We start from the raw sequence: 18,628 nt of genomic DNA, 5'->3' as shown, positions 1-18,628 counted from the left end.
TCTCAGGTTGAGCGATCTGCAAACCATCAGACATATCAAGCCGCTCTGGCTTTTCGTCCTTCTCAGTTGTAGTGGTAGACATTGTAGACATTGTACATACGGACCGCCGAAGATCAGGTCGGGATTGGGACGGTTAATGTGATTGTGCGACAATGAGGGACCAAGCCAAGTATAAGTGTATTCGCACGCCTCCTAACTAGTCAACGGCGTCTAGTAATCGGGCTTGTGCTAGATACACGCATGCGGGTGCACTTGCAGCAGGCAGCGTGGGCTGCCGAGATCTCCAGGTAGATCACTGTATACCCCGTGCGAGCCATGTGCGTCAACGTCGACAGCCTCTTATCAGGGCCAAAACACCGATTCCAACATAAATGAAGAGGGGTTCCACGTATCGGAGAGCTTCGAAAGTGAGATGCGGCACACCGATCAGCCAGATGGTGTTTGGATAGGAAATCCCTTGCTCAACCCTTACCTCCACGGACCCTTGCGCAAGACTTGGGCTAGAACGATCATGCTACCACCTTCAAACATGGTTAGTGTCGTGAAGGTAAGGAGAGTTTTATTCTAGATGTGCCGTTCCTGAGGCTTTTTCTTGGTCTCTCAAGAGGTCAGTTCCTTCGGATTGTCTACCACGCCGAGGTAATACTCCACGCAGATATAAGGGATATCTCCATATGACCCTGACAAGGCTGGGCTATTTCCAGATGGCATGACCCGGATAAGGTTGAGGTATTTCCACGAGAAAAGGCAGTCGGGTTGTAGATGTTCTGGCTAGGATGCTCTGTAATCCCTTCCAGGTTGCCTCGAAAGCCCGATCTCTGTGAGTTCCCGCCAACTAAGCACCTGTGCAGTATCCCGTTCTTCCCCTAAAGCGAAAATTTCGACGCCAGGTGAGTGCGCATTGATCTCCCATCTTGATGGCGTCGATGGCGTATCGCGAATATGGGTCGAGCGTGTTGTTGTGGAGTTCTGGAATGTCGAGGAAAGAGGGCGCTCAGATCTGACGCGGAAGGTGCGAGCACCGCCACCGCCACACAATGACGTGCGCGCCCAGAAACCCGGTCACAAGAACAAGCAGAGCAGTCGGACTTCCAAGCGCTTCTCTAACACATCACATGCTGTGGCGCAGCTGCAAATAGGCATCGTCACTTTTGTTAATTCCCACGTTGTTTCTGTACGCGTAATCTTTCACTCCATCCAGGCAGCAACATTTCGCATAGTTCGGGCCGCTAGGTCACAACCGCGCTTCAATTACCTTCACATCTGCGACCAAAGTCTTCATCTCCCGTCACGAATGATTTTGTGATTGCCTTCCAGGCCTGAGACACTCACACGTCTCGCCACCCATAACTACCACCCATCATGGACATCCCTCGCGGCCACGCAGCGATGCCACTCACAGAAGCCGACTTCCTAGATTTCGTCTACAACTACTTCAAAGCCGAGTACTACCCTATACGCTCATTCTGGTCCACAGCAACCGCCTTTCCACGGCAGACTGAAAGATGGATCTCTATGGGCCATGAACTCTCACCGGTCCAAGTCCGACCCGCAAATGCGCAGGCGCAGAAAGATTTGGAATCTCTGGACTACTTTACAAGAAAATGGAACCTCGATGCTGGATTCGTGAGAGGCTTGGTTATACGATTCGCAAAGTACGAGTTGCATGAAAGACTGGAGAAGAGACTGTATGAATGCGCGAGATTAGACTTGATGGTGAGAAAGGCGCTGAAAGAGAAGCACTTGATTGATGCACTATGGCCGAGTCCCGCACCCCGAAACATTGCAAAGGATTTGTTGCAACAGGGTGTTCAGGCTCGCCAATGGTACGGCGACATGTTCAACAAGTACTTCCGCGTCCTACAGTCTATTGATTCGTTTCAACTCCGTCCGGAAATCGATCACCATATCAAGAATAGTGGGAGATTGATGTTGATTCCCTTTGTGGACCATCTCATATTCGGAGCCGTAGACCCTATCATACCAATCGTGGCGAAAGGAGCAGGTTATGCAAATGCCAAAGGGAGAGGGAACGACAGAAACACGCCAGGCTTCGGTGAGCCAGGGAAGTTTGAGATCCGGTTCGATGCACCGACCGAGGTCACAGATACGTATACGAAGAGCGTTGTACGGCAGTGTCAGTGCATGAAGTGTGGTACGAAACGAGACGTACAGGTCGTAATATCAGTGGACCCGAATCCAAATGCTGGAGCGAGTGCAGGCACATCGTCTACCAGTCGACAGCGGGACACAGCGCCACCCAATTCCAGAACCGCACATAGATACAGCCCAGGCTACCAAATGCCAACCCAGAACGACCCAGCACCTCCCCGCCAACCTCCTCGACCACAGGCACAACCACCCCAGGAACCCTCCCCATCTCAACGCCCATCAACACCCGATCTGAAGAAGCAATGCCCACGCTGCACCTTCCTCAACGACCCCGCCTTGACGGCCTGCGAAATGTGCGAAGCCTCTTTACCTGAAGCCACAATCGCGAAGCCGCCCAGTCCAGTGTCCAACAGAAAGGCTCCTTCGCACTCACACTCCGCATCGCATCCACCACCCAACAAGCCTCGAAGCAGGGAAGAAGCACTGCGACAAGAACAAAGACCCGGCGCGCCGAATAGACACAGTCTGAGTCAAAGCCTCTTCTCCATCTTCCCATTCTCCCAGCAACAGCAGCAAGAGCATCATGCTAAGCTGCCGCCTACACAGCAGGTTGATACCTCAGCGGCTGTGAAAACAGCTCATGCGTCGAGGCAGGAGATGAGGAAGCAAGAAGACACCCGGCCTTCTTCGAAAGAAAGCAACAAACCACACATCTCTCATTCTCCACACCCACCTCCCCACACCGAACCGTCCTCTTCCCGCCACGTTGCAACCACACCTCCAAACCGCCCTTCCACACCACCACTATCCAACCACCCAGAAATGGCAATGATGCCCCTCTCCCCCTCCCCACCCTCATCTTCGCATCCACGACCCGCACCCGCCGGTCTCCCGAGTAACCTCATGGACGACTTCGTCCCTGTGTCGCCTGCGTTTCCTCAAGACGACGAGGATGAAGATGCGGGGTGGGGGTCTATGAGCAGGGAAGAGGCAAGGGGCCAGGAAAGTAGTAGTGAGGAAGAGGATGACGATGAGGGAGGAAGTGGCAGGGGGAAGGGGATGATTGATCTAGATGCTGTGGCGAGGGAGGAGGCTGATGTTTGGGGGGATAGGGAGGATTGATTGGATATACGGAGGGGGTTGATGGAGATGTTGGTGTTGGATTTGGATCTAGAGAGATGTCTGCCTAGTTCACTGTTTAGTTATTCATGTCTGGCGTTCAGAGTTACACATCCGATAATGCTAAGAATGAAATTACGAGGTTGAATTGAAGGACTCTTAGTTGCGTTTGTCTATACTCCCAAACACCCATTCCCAAGCCCACGTCTTCAGCGCAATAGAAATGTACGGCCAACTCCACGCTTCATGGTCTTTCATCTGCCCGCTCCATGCAATGCACCAAGCGCCCACACCTGTTGTTCGACATCTGCGACAAGCTTTGCACATGGAAATCAGTCCTGCTCTCCACACATCGGAGGAGTATGTTCAGTACACGGCCGAACGCCCATCGTAGTCTGCCCTAACGTCATCCACAAAGTCATCCTACGAGTTGAGGTAGTTCCGGACGGCGCCTTGCAGTTTCGTCGCACCCTCGCCGAGCATGTTCGTCAGATTCTCGAGATCGTCGCCAGCGGTAAGACCGAACTTGCGGACAAAGTCCTTGGCGGCGGTTTCGAGGTCGCCGTAGTCTTCGTCGCCGACTTCGTCTTCGGGTCGGCCAAAGTATGCGTTGGAGGAAATAGCGCTCGCGCCTTCGAAGCCTACATGGCGAGTTAGTAACCGAAACGTGCATGGTTTTATAGATATCACGTACCTGACAACCTCTCCTTGGCCTGCGCGGTGGCAGTAGGATCGAATGCGTTGCGTCCAAAGAACTCGTCACTGGAGATGCCCTTTTGTGTGCCAAACTTGTCTCGCGCGTACTTCTCGCCGTCATCCTGCGCAGGCTTGCCTACACTGCCAAAGCCACCCATCTTCTTCTGCGGTGCAGCCTTCTTCGCTGCACCCACTTGTCCAAAGCCCAGACGTTGTACGCCCATGCCTAACCTTTCCATATCTTGGCTGGAGCGCTCGGTCTTGGAGGTGGAGCCGAAACCACCTCGCGGCGGCGATACGGGAGTCGGTGAGACAATGGCGGATGCTTCGGGGGCTTTCGACTTGGTGGCCGCTGCGGCCTCAGCGGCTTCGGCTTCGGGATCGTAGCCCAACTTCTCGATGCGCTCAGCCTCTTCACGGGCCTTCCGCTCTGCTTCCTCAAAGTCTAGGCCTCCATCTGCGGCAACCACTTTCTTCGCTCCGAGACCCTTCTTCTTGGCTCCCAGAATGTTCTTCTTCGGCGCAGCGCCTGCGGTCGTCTTTCGTACGGCAGCGGGCTTTGCAGCGGGTGTGCTCGATTCACCACCAACTAGTGGCGACTTGGGGCGGTCTGTTCCATTGCCGTTGGCGCCAGGCTTCAGGAAGGGTGATCCTCCAATCTTGGGCGTACCGGTACGCGAGGGTGGGTTCGACGGGCGCTTGATGGCGGGCTTGTCCCATGAGGAGAAGAAGTCGTCTTCGTCATTGGCTGGCGTGTTGGTGCCGTCAGTGCCAACTTCGGGCACATCTGTGATTACGACCTCGTTGGGGTACCTGCATAAAATGATTAGCCCAGTTTACGGGGTAGAACTATTTCTTCTTACATCCTGGCGTCCGCGGCGCAGCGTCTGGTGAGCTCCTCCTTGTACTTGGTGGCGGCATTGCTGGTGTATTTGGCTTTATGATCTTTACTCGCAAGCGCAGCGGAGCCTCCGTGCGACTGGAAGTACTTGGTAGCGCTTTCATTACCGCCCACTTTCATGATTCGCAATTGATCCCATTGCCAGACTACCCTCAATCAGTATGTGTGTTGTATAGCCATGAGACTCGGAGTGAACGTACTGTCGAGGTTGGTGGACCGTACGAAGGAGATGTGGACACCCATGTTACGATGGTTGGACGAGCAGTCGAGGCACAGGTAGATGCCAAATGGTACGGAACTCCATGTTGGGTTCTTTGCGCCGCAGTCGAAGCATATCTAGGGATGTGTTAGGCATTGACCGAGTATCTGTCTACTGGTAAGACGTACCTTGTTCGCGGGCTTCGACTTCAATTTGGTAAAGATGTTCTGCGACTCGGTCTTGGTGGCGAGGGCAGCCATGGTGGGAGTGGGTAGGAATGGCGCGGGTTGGCGGTAAAGGAGTCGAGCTGTGGTGGGGATAATTTGGGTTGCGGCGCTCGGGAATGCTAGGGTGTCGTTTCCAGGAAGCCGCGTTCTTGACACGTGATACGCGCGATTGCAGGTGCAGGTGGTACCTCGATGTCGCAACTTCAATTTCTACTTTCGCTTTCACCAAACGACTCTCGATTAATATTTTGCGCTCAATTCTGTCTTGCTTATATAGGTTTTCGTCTAAACCACATTCGTGGTTAAGAGACGCCCCCGAGGTCAGAACCATGGTTGCGACTCGGTGCTACGCGCTCACTTCACGCGCCTGAACTCGATCGCTACACTGTAGACACGACCCAGAGCTGTCGTTGGCGACTACAAAGACTTCACCATTCTTGCGCTAGTCTATGCTCGAAGGATGACATAGGCTTCGGACGCCGTCTTCCTATCTCCCTATCTTCCCGTCCCACGACCTGACGCGACAGCACAAGTGGGGTATGCATATACAAATGATGGCATACCTCACCTGCCCCCAAGTAGCAGCTTGGGTCTATTACATACTCACATATCAACTTTCATAGACTACAGACTACAGCATCCCACAATTCGCCACCATGTCCACCCCCCAAACCATCCCCGCCCGCCGCGGAGCAGCCACCCTCGTCAAAGCCGGGCAGAAGATAAAGATAACAAACACGCACGGAAATCAAGTCGTCGATACCTGGGCTCTGGCACTCCCTTCCTCCACCCTCACCACCGCGTCTACAAAAGTCGAAGCACCGCTCTACCCAAACGCGACCGCCGACTCACCGTCCAAGTACTCTGCTACTGCGAACGCCGCTGCCAGCGCCCCCGAATACATGTCCATGTGCCACTGCCGAGCAACGCTTCTGAAAGTAACGCCTGCTGTAGGTGATATCATGGTCAGCCAGAAGAGGGCGCCGATGGTCAAGCTGGTGGAAGATACAAGTCCAGGTGTGCACGACACTTTGGTCGCGGCGTGTGATCGGTGGCGGTATAGTGAGCTGGGCGTGAATGGATACCATGAGTCTTGCACAGACAATTTCTGGGATGCTCTGCACGCGCTGAGTACATTTTCGTCTCTCGCCGCTGAGGAGAAGGAGGCGATTGAAGGCCTGCAAGCGAAGATCGGCTACAGAGTCCCGGATCCGTTCAATTTGTTCATGAACATTCCTATCACGCAGGAAGATGAGGGAGCGAAGAGAGGTATTAGTTTTGAAGAGCCGAAGACGAAGGCGGGAGACTACGTGGTTCTGGAGGCGCTTAGGGATGTGGTTGTAGTGATGAGTGCGTGTCCTCAGGATGTTCTTACGATCAATGGGAAGAATCCGGTAGACGCTCATTACCAGGTCTTGGACTAAAGCTTCAAGGTTGAGTGAGTCGGACGAACGATAGAGATACCAATAATGATGAATGAATTTGATATAGCATTACCTGAGTTCATCTCAGATACGAGAACAGCGAGTTCGGTCCGGCCGATTCCAAACTGACAAAGAACGTGAACAGCAAACACCCTGCTATGAGCCCCGCCCGCCATATCCCATACACCACGTGCCCTCTCCTGGTCTGGTCTCTCCTCTCTTCGTTCTCTCTGGATAACCGTCTCCCTACACCAGGCCACTTACCGACCACTAAAGCTGCAAGATACCATGCTGCCAGATGAATGAACAACGCAAGCGGTAAGGCAGCTAGGATCCAGATGACGAAGAGTCTACTGTGTAGGATGGAGGAGATGCCGAAGATGTCTGCTAAGCGTGTGAGAAAGAAAAGTGCGACGGTGCTGACCATGATGATCTGTGAGACCAGGAGGACCAGGTGATCGTGATACCAGTCGTACGGAGCGAAGTCCTCGTAGGGGTATGATGGAAGGCTAACGAGCCGATTGCTGTTTTGAAGATCGGAGACACCTGCGTCTATAGCGCTCGGATCATCCGTCTCTTCGACGACAGCAGTTCCACGCGGAGACAATACATCTTCGTTCACGCGGGACGCTTCTTGCGCCTTTGCGTCGTCGTCAAGGTACGCCTGTGCCATAGAGAGAAGTGGTAGTAGAAGCAGGATCAACGGTAAAGTCTGACCGAAACCCCACGAGTTCTCTTCAGAGACCTTTTGGTTGAGCGTGAAGTTGTAGCCGTCATAGTTCCATGATGCTGCAGCGCGTGTGTCCCAGACTTTGATGGTTCCCCATGCCATTGCAAATGCCAACCAGAGGATCTCCAGTAGCATTGACTCGAAGACATCGTAGGAGGCCCGGACGGTTACGAAGCCGGCATATGAGAGTAGGTATGGTAGGTGCCAGATGTAGGCCTGAATCGTAGGAGGTAATGTCTTCCTCTCCAGGAAGCTGAGGAACTGCTTGAACTTTGTTCCAGGCAAGGTCCGAAGGCATGTGCGAGACACGTCCCCACCTCGGTCAAGTAGCTGTATACCACACCGAACAAAAGACACACCAACGATAACCACAGAGAAGATCATAGACCAAATCTTGGGACCCCGTCGTAAGAATGACCGCATCCCAAGCTCTTTGTAGAAGCAAATAGCACTCAGACTAGGATAGAATCCCTCACCATCGTCAGGATACCCATTAAGCCACATCCTCGACCCCGTCGGAAGCAAAGCAGCAATCAACAAGGAAGCAAGTAGAACCATAAAGACCAGTCTGATAAGCCGCATACTTTTGTTAGTTTGGGAGCAGCCTTCGAGAAAGGCCGTCGCGGAGACGAAAGCGAAACTGGCGAACCACGAGATGAAGACCATCATCTGCCAGTGATACGCAGAGATACCGCATCTCAGTTGCGAGTAGCCGGCGATGAGGATTGCGGTGCCGGTCACTAGATTCAGGTCGCTGAGGATTAGGACAGACTTTTCGATAGCGTACTGGAAGCGTCGGCTGGGAGTCCATGAGAAGATGCGGGAACGTGTAAAGGTGAGGATTCTGTGGTCGACTGCATTGATGTGGGTGTTCGCTGTGCTCTTTGTTTGGTGGACGTGGTGGACGTTGTGGACAGTGATGTAGTGGATGATGAGCAGAAGTAATGTGAGATATGCTGAAATCGAGAAACCGAGAATGACCTGTTGTGTACCGGAGTTAGGCGGAGTGATACACATTGAGTCCTGATACTCACACCGATGCCTGAGAGATCTGAATCTGGCAAGAGAGGTGGCACATTACTGAGGTTTGTCAAATTAGTTGAAGAGAGCCACGCGCAGCTCGGTAACTGGCAGCGGGTGACAGCCTCTTTCACCGTGGTGTTCATCATGAATTCATCTAAACATGATCGAGATGGTGGAATAAGAAAGAGAAGCTGGACACTCCGACGCGAAAGGCATCGCTCGCGCCATCAGCCGCTCCAGATGTTACTGCCATGGGAACTGGCCGGCGGTCAATACTAGTCGCGCCGAGGTATACATGTATTCATAGTTGTCAGTTGTTCCCAGATTAGTGCAGGTCTGTTAGATACATAGGATCGCCGAGTTCTGCAGATCGAATCCATTGCGTAGTCTTGAGTAACATATCCGGAAGTTGAGCCATGGTGTTATCAGGCGCGTGATGGATGGGTGCAACTGCCCGGACAAACGACGCTAGCATTGGATGCGGGACTAGCGCGGCGGCGAGGCGAACTATTTTCCCCACCGGTATCGATAGCGTCGTGAACTTTTTTGCCCTGAAGTCTCTCCAACGCGCAGACGGCTCTACTCGACATCAACATACCGCAGCCGCCAGAATGAAGACCCAGTGGAAGGATATCCCCGCTGTGCCTACGAGCCAGGAGTTTCTGGACATCGTGCTTTCCAGGACCCAGAGGAGGTAGGTGCCTTCCTCGACACAATTGCGCAAAGCGCCTTCCCTCTACCACCCGGCGCTTTGCGACTTCGCAGGCGCAATGCATATCGCATAGAGGATGACAAAGCTGACTGCAACCCAGATTGCCGACACAGATTCGTGCTGGATTCAAGATCAGCAGAATTCGAGCCTTCTACACGCGAAAAGTCAAGTACACCTCCGAAACCTTTACCGAGCGCCTCTCCACTACCATCGAGGCTTTCCCGCGCCTCGCCGACATCCACCCGTTCCACCGCGATCTGCTCAACACCCTATACGATGCGGATCACTTCAGAATTGCGCTTGGTCAGCTTTCGACTGCAAAGTCGCTGATTGAGACGGTTGCGCGCGACTATGTCCGTCTTCTCAAGTACGGACAGTCTCTCTTCCAGTGCAAGCAGCTGAAGAGGGCCGCGCTGGGTCGTATGGCCACCATTTGCAAGAGGTTAAAGGACCCTCTCGTCTACCTTGAGCAGGTTAGGCAGCATTTGGGTCGTCTTCCGTCCATCGACCCCAACACCCGCACACTCGTCATCTCCGGCTTCCCCAACGTCGGCAAGTCTTCATTCTTGAAGTCAATCTCAAGGGCCGATGTCGAGGTACAGCCCTACGCTTTCACCACCAAGAGTCTGTATGTCGGACATTTCGACTACAAGATGCTCCGGTTCCAGGCCGTTGACACTCCCGGTATCTTGGACCACGCACTCGAGGACATGAACACCATCGAGCATCAATCTATCTGCGCCATTGCCCATCTCCGCGCCCACATTCTCTACTTCATGGATCTCAGCGAGCAGTGCGGTTACTCCGTTGCCTCGCAAATCGCTCTTTTCAACAACATCAAGCCTCTATTCGCCAACAAGCTCATCTCCATCGTCATCAACAAGATCGATCTTATGCGCCCGAATCAGCTCGACCCCGAGACCCAGGAACAGCTACAGGGTATGCTCAAGTCTGGCGAGGTTGAGATGCTCGAGCTCTCTTGCAACACAACTGAGGGTGTTATGGCCGTGCGAAACTCTGTCTGCGATCGCTTGATCGCTGCCCGTAACGCTGAGAAGCTCAAGGCCGGTACCAACAGCGCCGGCGAGCCTTCTGGCCGTCTCGGTGAGCTGCTTCGCCGTATTCACGTTGCCCAGCCGTTGGGCGGCGTTACTCGCGAGACTTCCATCCCAGAGGCGGTGCTCAACAAGAAGAAGTACGACAAGGAAGACCCGGACAGGCCGCTCCTTGAGCGTGATTTGGAAGAGGCAGACGGTGGAGCTGGTGTGTACAACATCGATCTCCGCAAGAACTACATGCTTGAGAACGACGAGTGGAAACACGACCGCATTCCTGAGGTCTTCAAGGGCCAGAACGTCTACGACTTCATTGACCCTGAAATCGAGGCCAAGCTTGCCGCGCTCGAAGCTGAGGAGGAGAAGCTGGAGGGTGAGGGCTTCTACGATTCCGACGACGACCTTGAAGACGCAGAGGAAGCGGACATCAGGTACAAGGCAGAGCTCATCCGTGAGAAGAGGCAACTCATCCGGAACGAGGCCAAGATGCGCAAGAGTCTCAAGAACAGGGCCGTCATTCCCAGGACCAAGAAGGCCATGCAAATGTCAAAGATGGAGACACATCTGGAGAGTCTCGGCTACGATCCCTCAGCGGCTGTCGAGCGTACGACTGCAAAGGCAGAGGCGCGAGGCCGCAGCTTGGCTCGTGGAAGATCCGAGGCTCCTGGTGGCGATGCTATGGAGGTCGATACGCCTGGTGCTGCTATGCTTGCGCGTGCTAAGAGCCGAGGCCGCAGCCAGAGCACCAACAGGAGGAATGATGGTGTTACGAATGAGGTTGCCGCTTCCAAGGCTGAGAGGCTGCAGAAGTTGTCGCAGCAGAAGATGAACAGGATGGCCAGACAGGGTGAGGCCGATAGGCACCAGACTGGTTCTTTGATTAAGCATTTGGTAAGTTTACTTCGAATACGTTTTACTCTCGGCGCAGTTGCTAACAGTTATCCAGACTGCTGGAAAGCGTGGTATCGGAAAGACCAGCCACAGATAAGCGCGGAGTCTTATGCGTTCTTGCATTGCGTGTTTGCAGGTGGGAAAAATCATGGTTGGCGTTTGGGATGCATTAGATACCATCTCGCTGTTGATGAAAGCAGCGTGGTAATGCAATACTTCTTTCCATCACCATCCTATCTCGAGCGAAGTGATCGCGCAATATTTCGTTGAAGTTGGTGACGCCCAGCAGACTTCTACGCTTGACACACATCATGGATGAAGCTATTGCCCGGCCTAACACCAACGATCTGCAGACCTAAGGCATCGGACACAGACTACACAGCAAAATCACGGCACAAGCCTGCCGCACCCTTGTGGTGGTGAGATCCCGCATGGCGGAAATAGCACGACCCAGCGCTCAGCCTTGTTACGCCCTGCCAAGGCTTTTTACTTATCGATCCTTCAGAGCGTGCCACAAAATCCTTCAGCCCCGTCTCGCGTGCGGGCGCGTAGAGTTCTCACTTTCCAACCTCCTCTTTTCATCTCCTAAATCCCATTCGTTGGGGTTTGCGCTATCGGTGTTAGTGCATGCCAAGGAATCCAAGCGTTTCGGTTGAGTTGTTCCGCAGCAACTGAATCCTTGCCCTTGCGCTATGCCATTCCACTGCGCGATTGTCTTATGGCGTTTTATCGGAACACAAGTAGTCGCCTATTCACAGATGGCTCCTGCCGTCTGCTCCCACGGACGGTACAGTTCCCAAAAGCCAGAGCTTTCTGCTCAAAACCGACTCATTCTCCGGCTTACTACTCAACGGACGAACTCGCTAAGCTATTTGAATACACATCAGGGCGATGGATGTTTGTCAAACCCTTCTACCAATACCATCGCTCATGTTGACCATGAACTGAAGTTGGAACGACGCCTCGAAGCACTCTGAACGAAGACGCGTCTTCGATGTATCGGAGTTCAAGCGCCTCGCAGCCGCAGCTGTCGATCAGAACGTAGAAGACGTGACTTCCTTCGAAAAGCTAGCTGAAGGGGGATTTAATCGAACCTTCCTGATCACGATGCGTGATGGCTTCCAGTTTGTTGGACGTATCCCTTATCCGGTCACAGAGCCGAAGCACCTTGTCGTAGCCAGCGAAGTCGCAACGATGGATTTTCTCCGTTTACACGATATACCTGTCCCCAAGGTCTACAGCTACTCAGCTACATCGGAGAACGCAGCTGGCACCGAATTCATTTTCATGGAGTTTATCCGGGGCATGCGTTTAGGTGACATCTGGTTTGACCTGTGTGAAAAGGCTAGGATCGCCGTCGTCACTAAACTCGTGGAGCTGGAGTCTAAACTGTTTGCTCTTGAGTTCCTGGCAAGTGGTAGCCTGTATTACACCAAGGACTTGCCAGCTGGATTCGATGAATTCGAGGGTCCTATCGCCAGATCTGCCCGCGATGGCGACTTTTGCGTTGGTCCTGACACAAGGCTCCGCATGTGGTATGGGAAACGGAGCGATATCCAGATCCATCGCGGACCATGTACGTGCTAGCTCTTCCATTTATACAGCCAGATCCACGTTTTGGTTGATCATCTGCTGTAAGCCATCTCAACTAATTATTCCAAAGATACAAATCCAACATCGGCACTTGTAGCTGGGGCCAAGAAAGAAATCGCATATTTGACCAAGTTTGGCCGACCGCTTCACCCCTTCCAACGTCTGCATCGAGAGATCTACAACTATCAAAAGCAATCGCCCTTGGATCGTCTTGCCAGCCTGGAGAAATACCTGCAAATTGCGCCTTATCTCACTCCGCATGACAACGAAACTCTTACCCGGCCGACGCTACGACATCCCGATCTCCAACCAAACAATATAATTGTCTCGGATAATCTTGAAATCACTAGTCTAATCGACTGGCAACACTGCGCAATACTCCCGCTCTTCCTGCAGTGCGGTATCCCAAATAGCCTCCAGAATTACGGTGACGCCGTCTCAGAATCGCTTGAAGTGCCCGAACTACCACCCAATTTTGACGACTTAAGCGAGAGGGAACGATTCGATCAGGCCGTGCTCCTACGCCGGCGTCAACTCCACTACTACTATATTGCAAAGACTGCACAACTAAACTCGATTCATTACGACGCCCTAGCCCACGACTTCAGCATAATAAGAAGAAAACTCTTTGATCACGCGAGTGAGCCCTGGGAAGGCGATAACGTAACAATGAAAGTTGACCTCATCTATCTAACGGAGAACTGGTCGAGTATCATCGCCCCACAATCGAGCGCGAGAGATGATTCGAAGATTCCTTGCCCAATCTCTTTCACAGAAGACGAGGTGATCGAGTGCAAGCGTCTTCATGCAGCGCAGATCGAAGCATACGAGCAGCTCCAGGCCTGTAGGGATGCTGTTGGCATCGGCCCGGAGGGATGGGTACCCTTAGGGCAGTACGAAGAGACTAAACAACGTGAACGAAAGCTCAAGGCCGCCGCGCTTGAGGCATCTGAGTCGAACGAAGAACGAGCGAGGCTCGAAGAGCATTGGATCTTTGGTGATTTTGATGAAGAGGAGTATTCGTGAACAATCAACACTGCTGGAAGTTTTGCTTCATTCCGATCGACGTCTAATGGCGCCACCTAGGTAGGTAACGACGCGTTGTCACAGCGCTAAGCACGCCTGCGCCAATGGTGCACATCTATGCGCCGTACTGTTGTGTACACGCGTCGTAGCAAAGTCGTTGCGACCTCGAAGGTCCGCTAAGTTACATGGTACTGATGATCTCTTAGCTACGCTATCTGAGAGAAATTTTCTGTAGTGTAGATGAGTTCTTGTAGAGCTTACACAACTCTACGCGACCTCACGATCGTTGTATGTGATCGCTTGTGGTCAAGGCCGGTGGTTTCTTGTCAAGTCTTTTCTTCCAAAGGCGCGCAGGGGCGCTACGTTACTGGCATAGAAGTGCCATTGCGTCGTATGCACGCATCAGGATCAGACCACAGTCTGAGTCAAAGGTACAGTATATTGTTTCGTAGGCACGACTCCATTGGGTCTTCGGTCGGTGCTTTCAAAGTCCGAACCTGGCTGAACATTCGACTTGCATACTTCGTATACGCTGTACGTAAAATTTCAGCCGCATTGGTGGAGAGTACCAGCAATAGAGCATCATGAAACATTTGGTCCGAAATATGGGGTATCTGGCAAGGGTCAAATCTCCTATGTATGTACGAACTGCGTGCGAGGCATACACTAACTTCGTACATCGACCTTTTAGATCAAGTTTGCCGCATCGGAAGAAGGCTAAGAACGACGTTATCCGGGTGCGTCTCTCGGCTGTTCTTTGCTTCCGCAATGTCATGCATCCCGCTAGATCAAACAAGAAGTACCGCCGGCACTTCGTGTCTAGTGCATACTTGCACCTGACCTCAGTATGGTCGGCATATTTCGCATCGATATTGTGGCTGTATCAATCGAAATATTATATAGGGCCCTGATGTAGCCTCCAATGCCACCTGGGCATCAGCAAAGCCATTCCTTCCACTTCTTCATTCTTCAGAATGAGACTCCCTTTCACCCATCTCATAGCTTTCCTCCTTGGAGCCAGCCGCGCACAAGAGTCATGCAACTCCGCTTGCCAGACGGCATTCAAAGGAGCCCTCCTCCGCGAGTCCTCAGGGTGGGTGTCGAAGAACGTAACGCTAGACGAATTCTACACCACCCCATCCAACACCACTGGAGCAAAGCCAGGCGCCCTACTGCGATGGCAACCAGTCTCACGCAACGACAGCAACACAAAATACTCAGCACCAACCGGCATGTCTCTTGCGCGTTTCATGTACGTGACCGAAGACATTGAACGAAACCCCATTCCGGCTACTGGATTTGTGTTGTTGCCGTACAGCAAGCCAAACCGGGACGAGCCACTGAATACGATTGTCTGGACCCACGGCACAGCTGGTAGAATTCGCAACTGTGCACCGTCCAACAACAAAGACTTACACTATGAATGGAGAGGCCCGTATGCTCTTGCTCTTGCTGGGTATGCTGTCATTGCGCCCGACTATTCGGGTCAAGGTTCAGATATCCCTCAAGGTTTCATGTACGAGGCGGGCTTCTTGCACGCAGCTGATGCCGTATACGGGTTGATTGCTGCCCGCAAGGCTCTCGGCGGCTTACTCTCTGAGGAGTATGTAGTTGTCGGCCACAGTGAAGGTGGCATGACAGCTTGGAGAACCAACGAGCGTCTTGCGATGCCCGCTCAAGAAGAGCTGCTGAAGGCAGGAAAGTTCCTAGGCTCTGTCGCCGCTGCTCCCGCGCTCCGTCCTCTTGACCTCTTCCCTGAGTCCATCCGACGAGCCAATGGAGGGCCATTCGGCGGTGCCAACGCCATCTTACTTCTGCAATCGCTCGCACTGCTCTTTCCCAACACCTTCCATCTCGAAGATTACCTCACAGATGCCGCTCTCGATCTTCTTCCACTCCTGGATCAAGGCTGCATCCTTGTTGCAAACGCATTATACGGCAACTTCACCAGCGCACAGATGTTCAAAAAGGTTACTTGGTACGAGCATCCAGATGTTGTCGATTGGCAGAAACGCTACAATGGCGCTGGCCCTCACGCTCTCGCTGCACCTATGCTTGTTGTTCAGGGCATCGCCGACGATTTAGTGTACGCAGTCAACACCAAGAGTGACTTCAACCGTACTTGCGGCGCTTTCCCGGAGTCTCGTGTTTCGCTACTTTTGTACCCGGAGGTCGATCACTTGGGTGCCTCGATGGTCACAGTCCATGATTATCTTGCTTGGATTAAGGATCGTTTCGACGGTGTGGAGGCGCAGGAAGGTTGTCATACTCACATTTTGGAGACGATTACGAATACGTTCAGAACTACGGTATCGTACTACAGTGGAAGTTAGTTTGACAATTGTTCCGCAAAGTCTAGTGCCTCATTCTCGTTGTATTACTTTGTTAGAGAGTAGAAGCTCTAGTACTTCTACAGACAATCTAGTACTACAAACCTTTATTATGCAAAAATCGGGGATTTGAAGCTGTGCACATGTGACGCCAAAAAGGCTAGTCCTATAAAAGCAACGGTCCTTTGCTAGTACACAAAGAGCACATTCTCAAAGGGTTCAGCAGGTGGGCAGAAAACATACAAGACCTGGGAACTTCCTGGAATCTCCCATGTAAGCACTGCGTATGAGACATGACGACTTCGTACATCAACATTTGTGCGCAGTTGTTGTTCTCTGCAAGGCGCAGCGCGCCTTCTCTAGCTCGTCGACGAGGCCATCCGCCATTGGTGCGTTCATAAGCCAAAGAGGATCCTACCACAATCCCTGCAAACGCCCTGCATCCCGTTGCTCATCGTCACGCGCCTAACAATGCGTTGACCAAGCACAACGCCGTCATTCTCGTCGACACCACTCATAATCCTGGCGAATCCCAACCACCCGATAATTCGAGATGCCCGCGGACGCTGCGCCCTCAAGCCATGTCGTAGGATTCAACGGATTCCCACCTCTAACATGAGGTGCATCGTCTTACAGGAAGACTTTCTGGCCCCCATCATGATGCCATGTATTGGAGGCCTTAGTTGCAATTTCAATAACCGCTGTACTTCGCCCCATGGCTTACTATTGGCAACGTGCCTGATCGGTACAGCTTGGTTTAACCTTGTATTAACCTTGTATCGTACACTCACGATCCCCGGATCCCACGTTGTCGCGTTTCCTACTGTTGTACAAGCACGGGTCTTCGACTATGGGGTATACTAATATGCTGGACGTGAGGATGTGGAGTTCGTTAGCTCTGATGCTAGCGACTACGACGTTTGGTTCGCCTACAAGTATGTTTGCAAGTGTGGAGATGATGGTAGTATACAAGACGCTTACTGATACAAGAGCAGGTCTAGCAGAATATGTACCAAATCGCGCCCTCGAAGCACGACAATATAGTCCTGCGCGATGCGGCTTCCCATTTACGACACTGAACGGCGCCAACTACACCACATACTGTGATCAAAACATACGCAATAATGGTGAGCAGCAGATCACGCGATATCCTCCAAGAGGGATCAGAGTTAATAGACATCAGACGCGCCAACCGAAGCCATTCAACTAGACAGCTTCGCAGAATGCATAGAACACTGCTCACGGTTCTGGGGCCCCGGCGAAGGATGTTTCGGCGTCCTCTGGGTGGATCCCGACAACATCTGCTACATGAAGAACAGCAGCGCGACCGTCGATCTCCTCGAACCAAACCCCCACCGCTACACCGCCCTCATCGAGAGGAGCGAAATGGAAGGCTTCGACGAAACATGTCCGCATGAAGATCTTTCCACCAACACCCTCCCCGGCGTCCACGGCATGCAATACACCACGCACTGCGGGCAGATGATCAAGGCAAACGTAGCTGACTTTGACGGGTATCCACATCTCGAGGGCAACTATCAATGGTTCTACCACGTCGAATCCCTCGATGAATGCATGCAGATATGCGTCGATCAGCAACCGCTCTGCACAGCCGTATCCTGGAATCCGACTATGGTAATCGGTTTCGCCAACTGCATTCTCAAGACGGGCGACGACTCTGGTTACACGGATAGCCTGGACGTAGGCGCGGGAGTCATCCTCTTTCACTCGGCAGTCATGACGCAGATCGACCAGATCGATACGAAATGTCCAGATCGGGAATCGTATACGGCGGCGGCGGGCACGGAGGATGCCAAGGGCTTTGAGGTGCACTGTGGGAGGTTGAATCCGGGGACTAATATTACGAGTTTGCATATGCAGAATATTACGGCGTGTATGGATGCTTGCGCGGAGGAGAACGTAGGATGCAAAGCTATTCTCTTCGACTCGACATTGAAAGGCGGGTTCAACAACTGCTATCTGCAGAACACTACGACTGTGATTAGCGAGCAGCCAGGCGCTACATACGCCGTCCTCCTCGATGCGGAGATCCCCTCTTCGTCGCCCTCCTCATCATCTGGAGCCAACAAAAACAGCAACGACGACTCCTCCCCCAGCAAAGCATGGATAGCAGGACCGGTAATCGGCGGTCTAGTCGCTCTCGCACTAATCGGCTTTGCGGCCTTCTGGTGGCGCAAGAGGAAGGCGACGAAGCTTGCTAACGGAGAGAAGAGCCCGTATAATAGAGAGAGCATGTATGGTGCTGTGCCGCCGCAGTATGTGGATGCACAGCATGTGGATGCGCAGTACGTGGATGCGCCGGATTCGGATACTGTAAGGAGTGAGTTGCCGGGTAGTGTGAAGTATGCGCATAATCATGGGCCGAGGAGTGAGCCGCAGGAGATGCCTTCGTAGGGGAGGTGGGTGTGGCGGGAGTGGATGGGGGGTTTGGAAATGAGGGAGATTGACTGATTGTTATGTTCCTTTCCACATCTTCATACATATAACGTATTTACGTTGGGTTTGTAGCGTTCATAGCGTCTCTGCATGTTAGAATGTGTATGACAAGCGTGCAAACGTACAGTATCAA

The 18,628-nt window shown here is 52.7% G+C and overlaps 7 protein-coding genes across 7 annotated transcripts; 5 read left to right on the top strand and 2 right to left on the bottom strand.

The window, feature by feature from the left end:
• Positions 1-1,362: 1,362 nt before the first annotated feature.
• Positions 1,363-3,234, top strand: J4E92_005436 (uncharacterized protein; the record flags this gene model as incomplete). Its single annotated transcript, XM_051496818.1, has 1 exon — positions 1,363-3,234. The coding sequence occupies one exon, from the start codon at positions 1,363-1,365 to the stop codon at positions 3,232-3,234; it is 1,872 nt and encodes a 623-aa protein (XP_051352478.1).
• Positions 3,235-3,654: 420 nt separating this feature from the next.
• Positions 3,655-5,287, bottom strand: J4E92_005435 (uncharacterized protein; the record flags this gene model as incomplete). The annotated part of the gene is made up of 5 exons (XM_051496817.1): positions 3,655-3,872; positions 3,926-4,740; positions 4,791-4,974; positions 5,029-5,164; positions 5,216-5,287. 5 exons carry the CDS (start codon positions 5,285-5,287, stop codon positions 3,655-3,657), a joined length of 1,425 nt encoding a protein of 474 aa, XP_051352477.1.
• Positions 5,288-5,910: 623 nt separating this feature from the next.
• On the top strand, positions 5,911-6,678 carry J4E92_005434 (uncharacterized protein; the record flags this gene model as incomplete). Its single annotated transcript, XM_051496816.1, has 1 exon — positions 5,911-6,678. One exon carries the CDS (start codon positions 5,911-5,913, stop codon positions 6,676-6,678), a length of 768 nt encoding a protein of 255 aa, XP_051352476.1.
• A 79-nt stretch (positions 6,679-6,757) lies between these two features.
• Positions 6,758-8,684, bottom strand: J4E92_005433 (uncharacterized protein; the record flags this gene model as incomplete). The annotated part of the gene is made up of 2 exons (XM_051496815.1): positions 6,758-8,389; positions 8,679-8,684. The coding sequence occupies 2 exons, from the start codon at positions 8,682-8,684 to the stop codon at positions 6,758-6,760; spliced, it is 1,638 nt and encodes a 545-aa protein (XP_051352475.1).
• Positions 8,685-9,042: 358 nt separating this feature from the next.
• Positions 9,043-11,186, top strand: NOG1 (Nucleolar GTP-binding protein 1; the record flags this gene model as incomplete). Its single annotated transcript, XM_051496814.1, has 3 exons — positions 9,043-9,125; positions 9,244-11,089; positions 11,145-11,186. The coding sequence occupies 3 exons, from the start codon at positions 9,043-9,045 to the stop codon at positions 11,184-11,186; spliced, it is 1,971 nt and encodes a 656-aa protein (XP_051352474.1).
• Positions 11,187-12,283: 1,097 nt separating this feature from the next.
• J4E92_005431 (uncharacterized protein) lies at positions 12,284-13,708 on the top strand (the record flags this gene model as incomplete). The annotated part of the gene is made up of 2 exons (XM_051496813.1): positions 12,284-12,665; positions 12,753-13,708. 2 exons carry the CDS (start codon positions 12,284-12,286, stop codon positions 13,706-13,708), a joined length of 1,338 nt encoding a protein of 445 aa, XP_051352473.1.
• Positions 13,709-14,682: 974 nt separating this feature from the next.
• On the top strand, positions 14,683-18,453 carry J4E92_005430 (uncharacterized protein; the record flags this gene model as incomplete). The annotated part of the gene is made up of 2 exons (XM_051496812.1): positions 14,683-15,967; positions 17,222-18,453. The coding sequence occupies 2 exons, from the start codon at positions 14,683-14,685 to the stop codon at positions 18,451-18,453; spliced, it is 2,517 nt and encodes an 838-aa protein (XP_051352472.1).
• Between the last annotated feature and the right edge of the window lie 175 nt (positions 18,454-18,628).

The sequence above is a fragment of the Alternaria infectoria genome, assembly GCF_024043175.1.
Source record: "Alternaria infectoria strain BMP 0036 chromosome Unknown scaffold_8, whole genome shotgun sequence".
NCBI lineage: Eukaryota > Fungi > Ascomycota > Dothideomycetes > Pleosporales > Pleosporaceae > Alternaria > Alternaria infectoria.
This window is presented reverse-complemented; position numbering and strand designations above follow the sequence as displayed.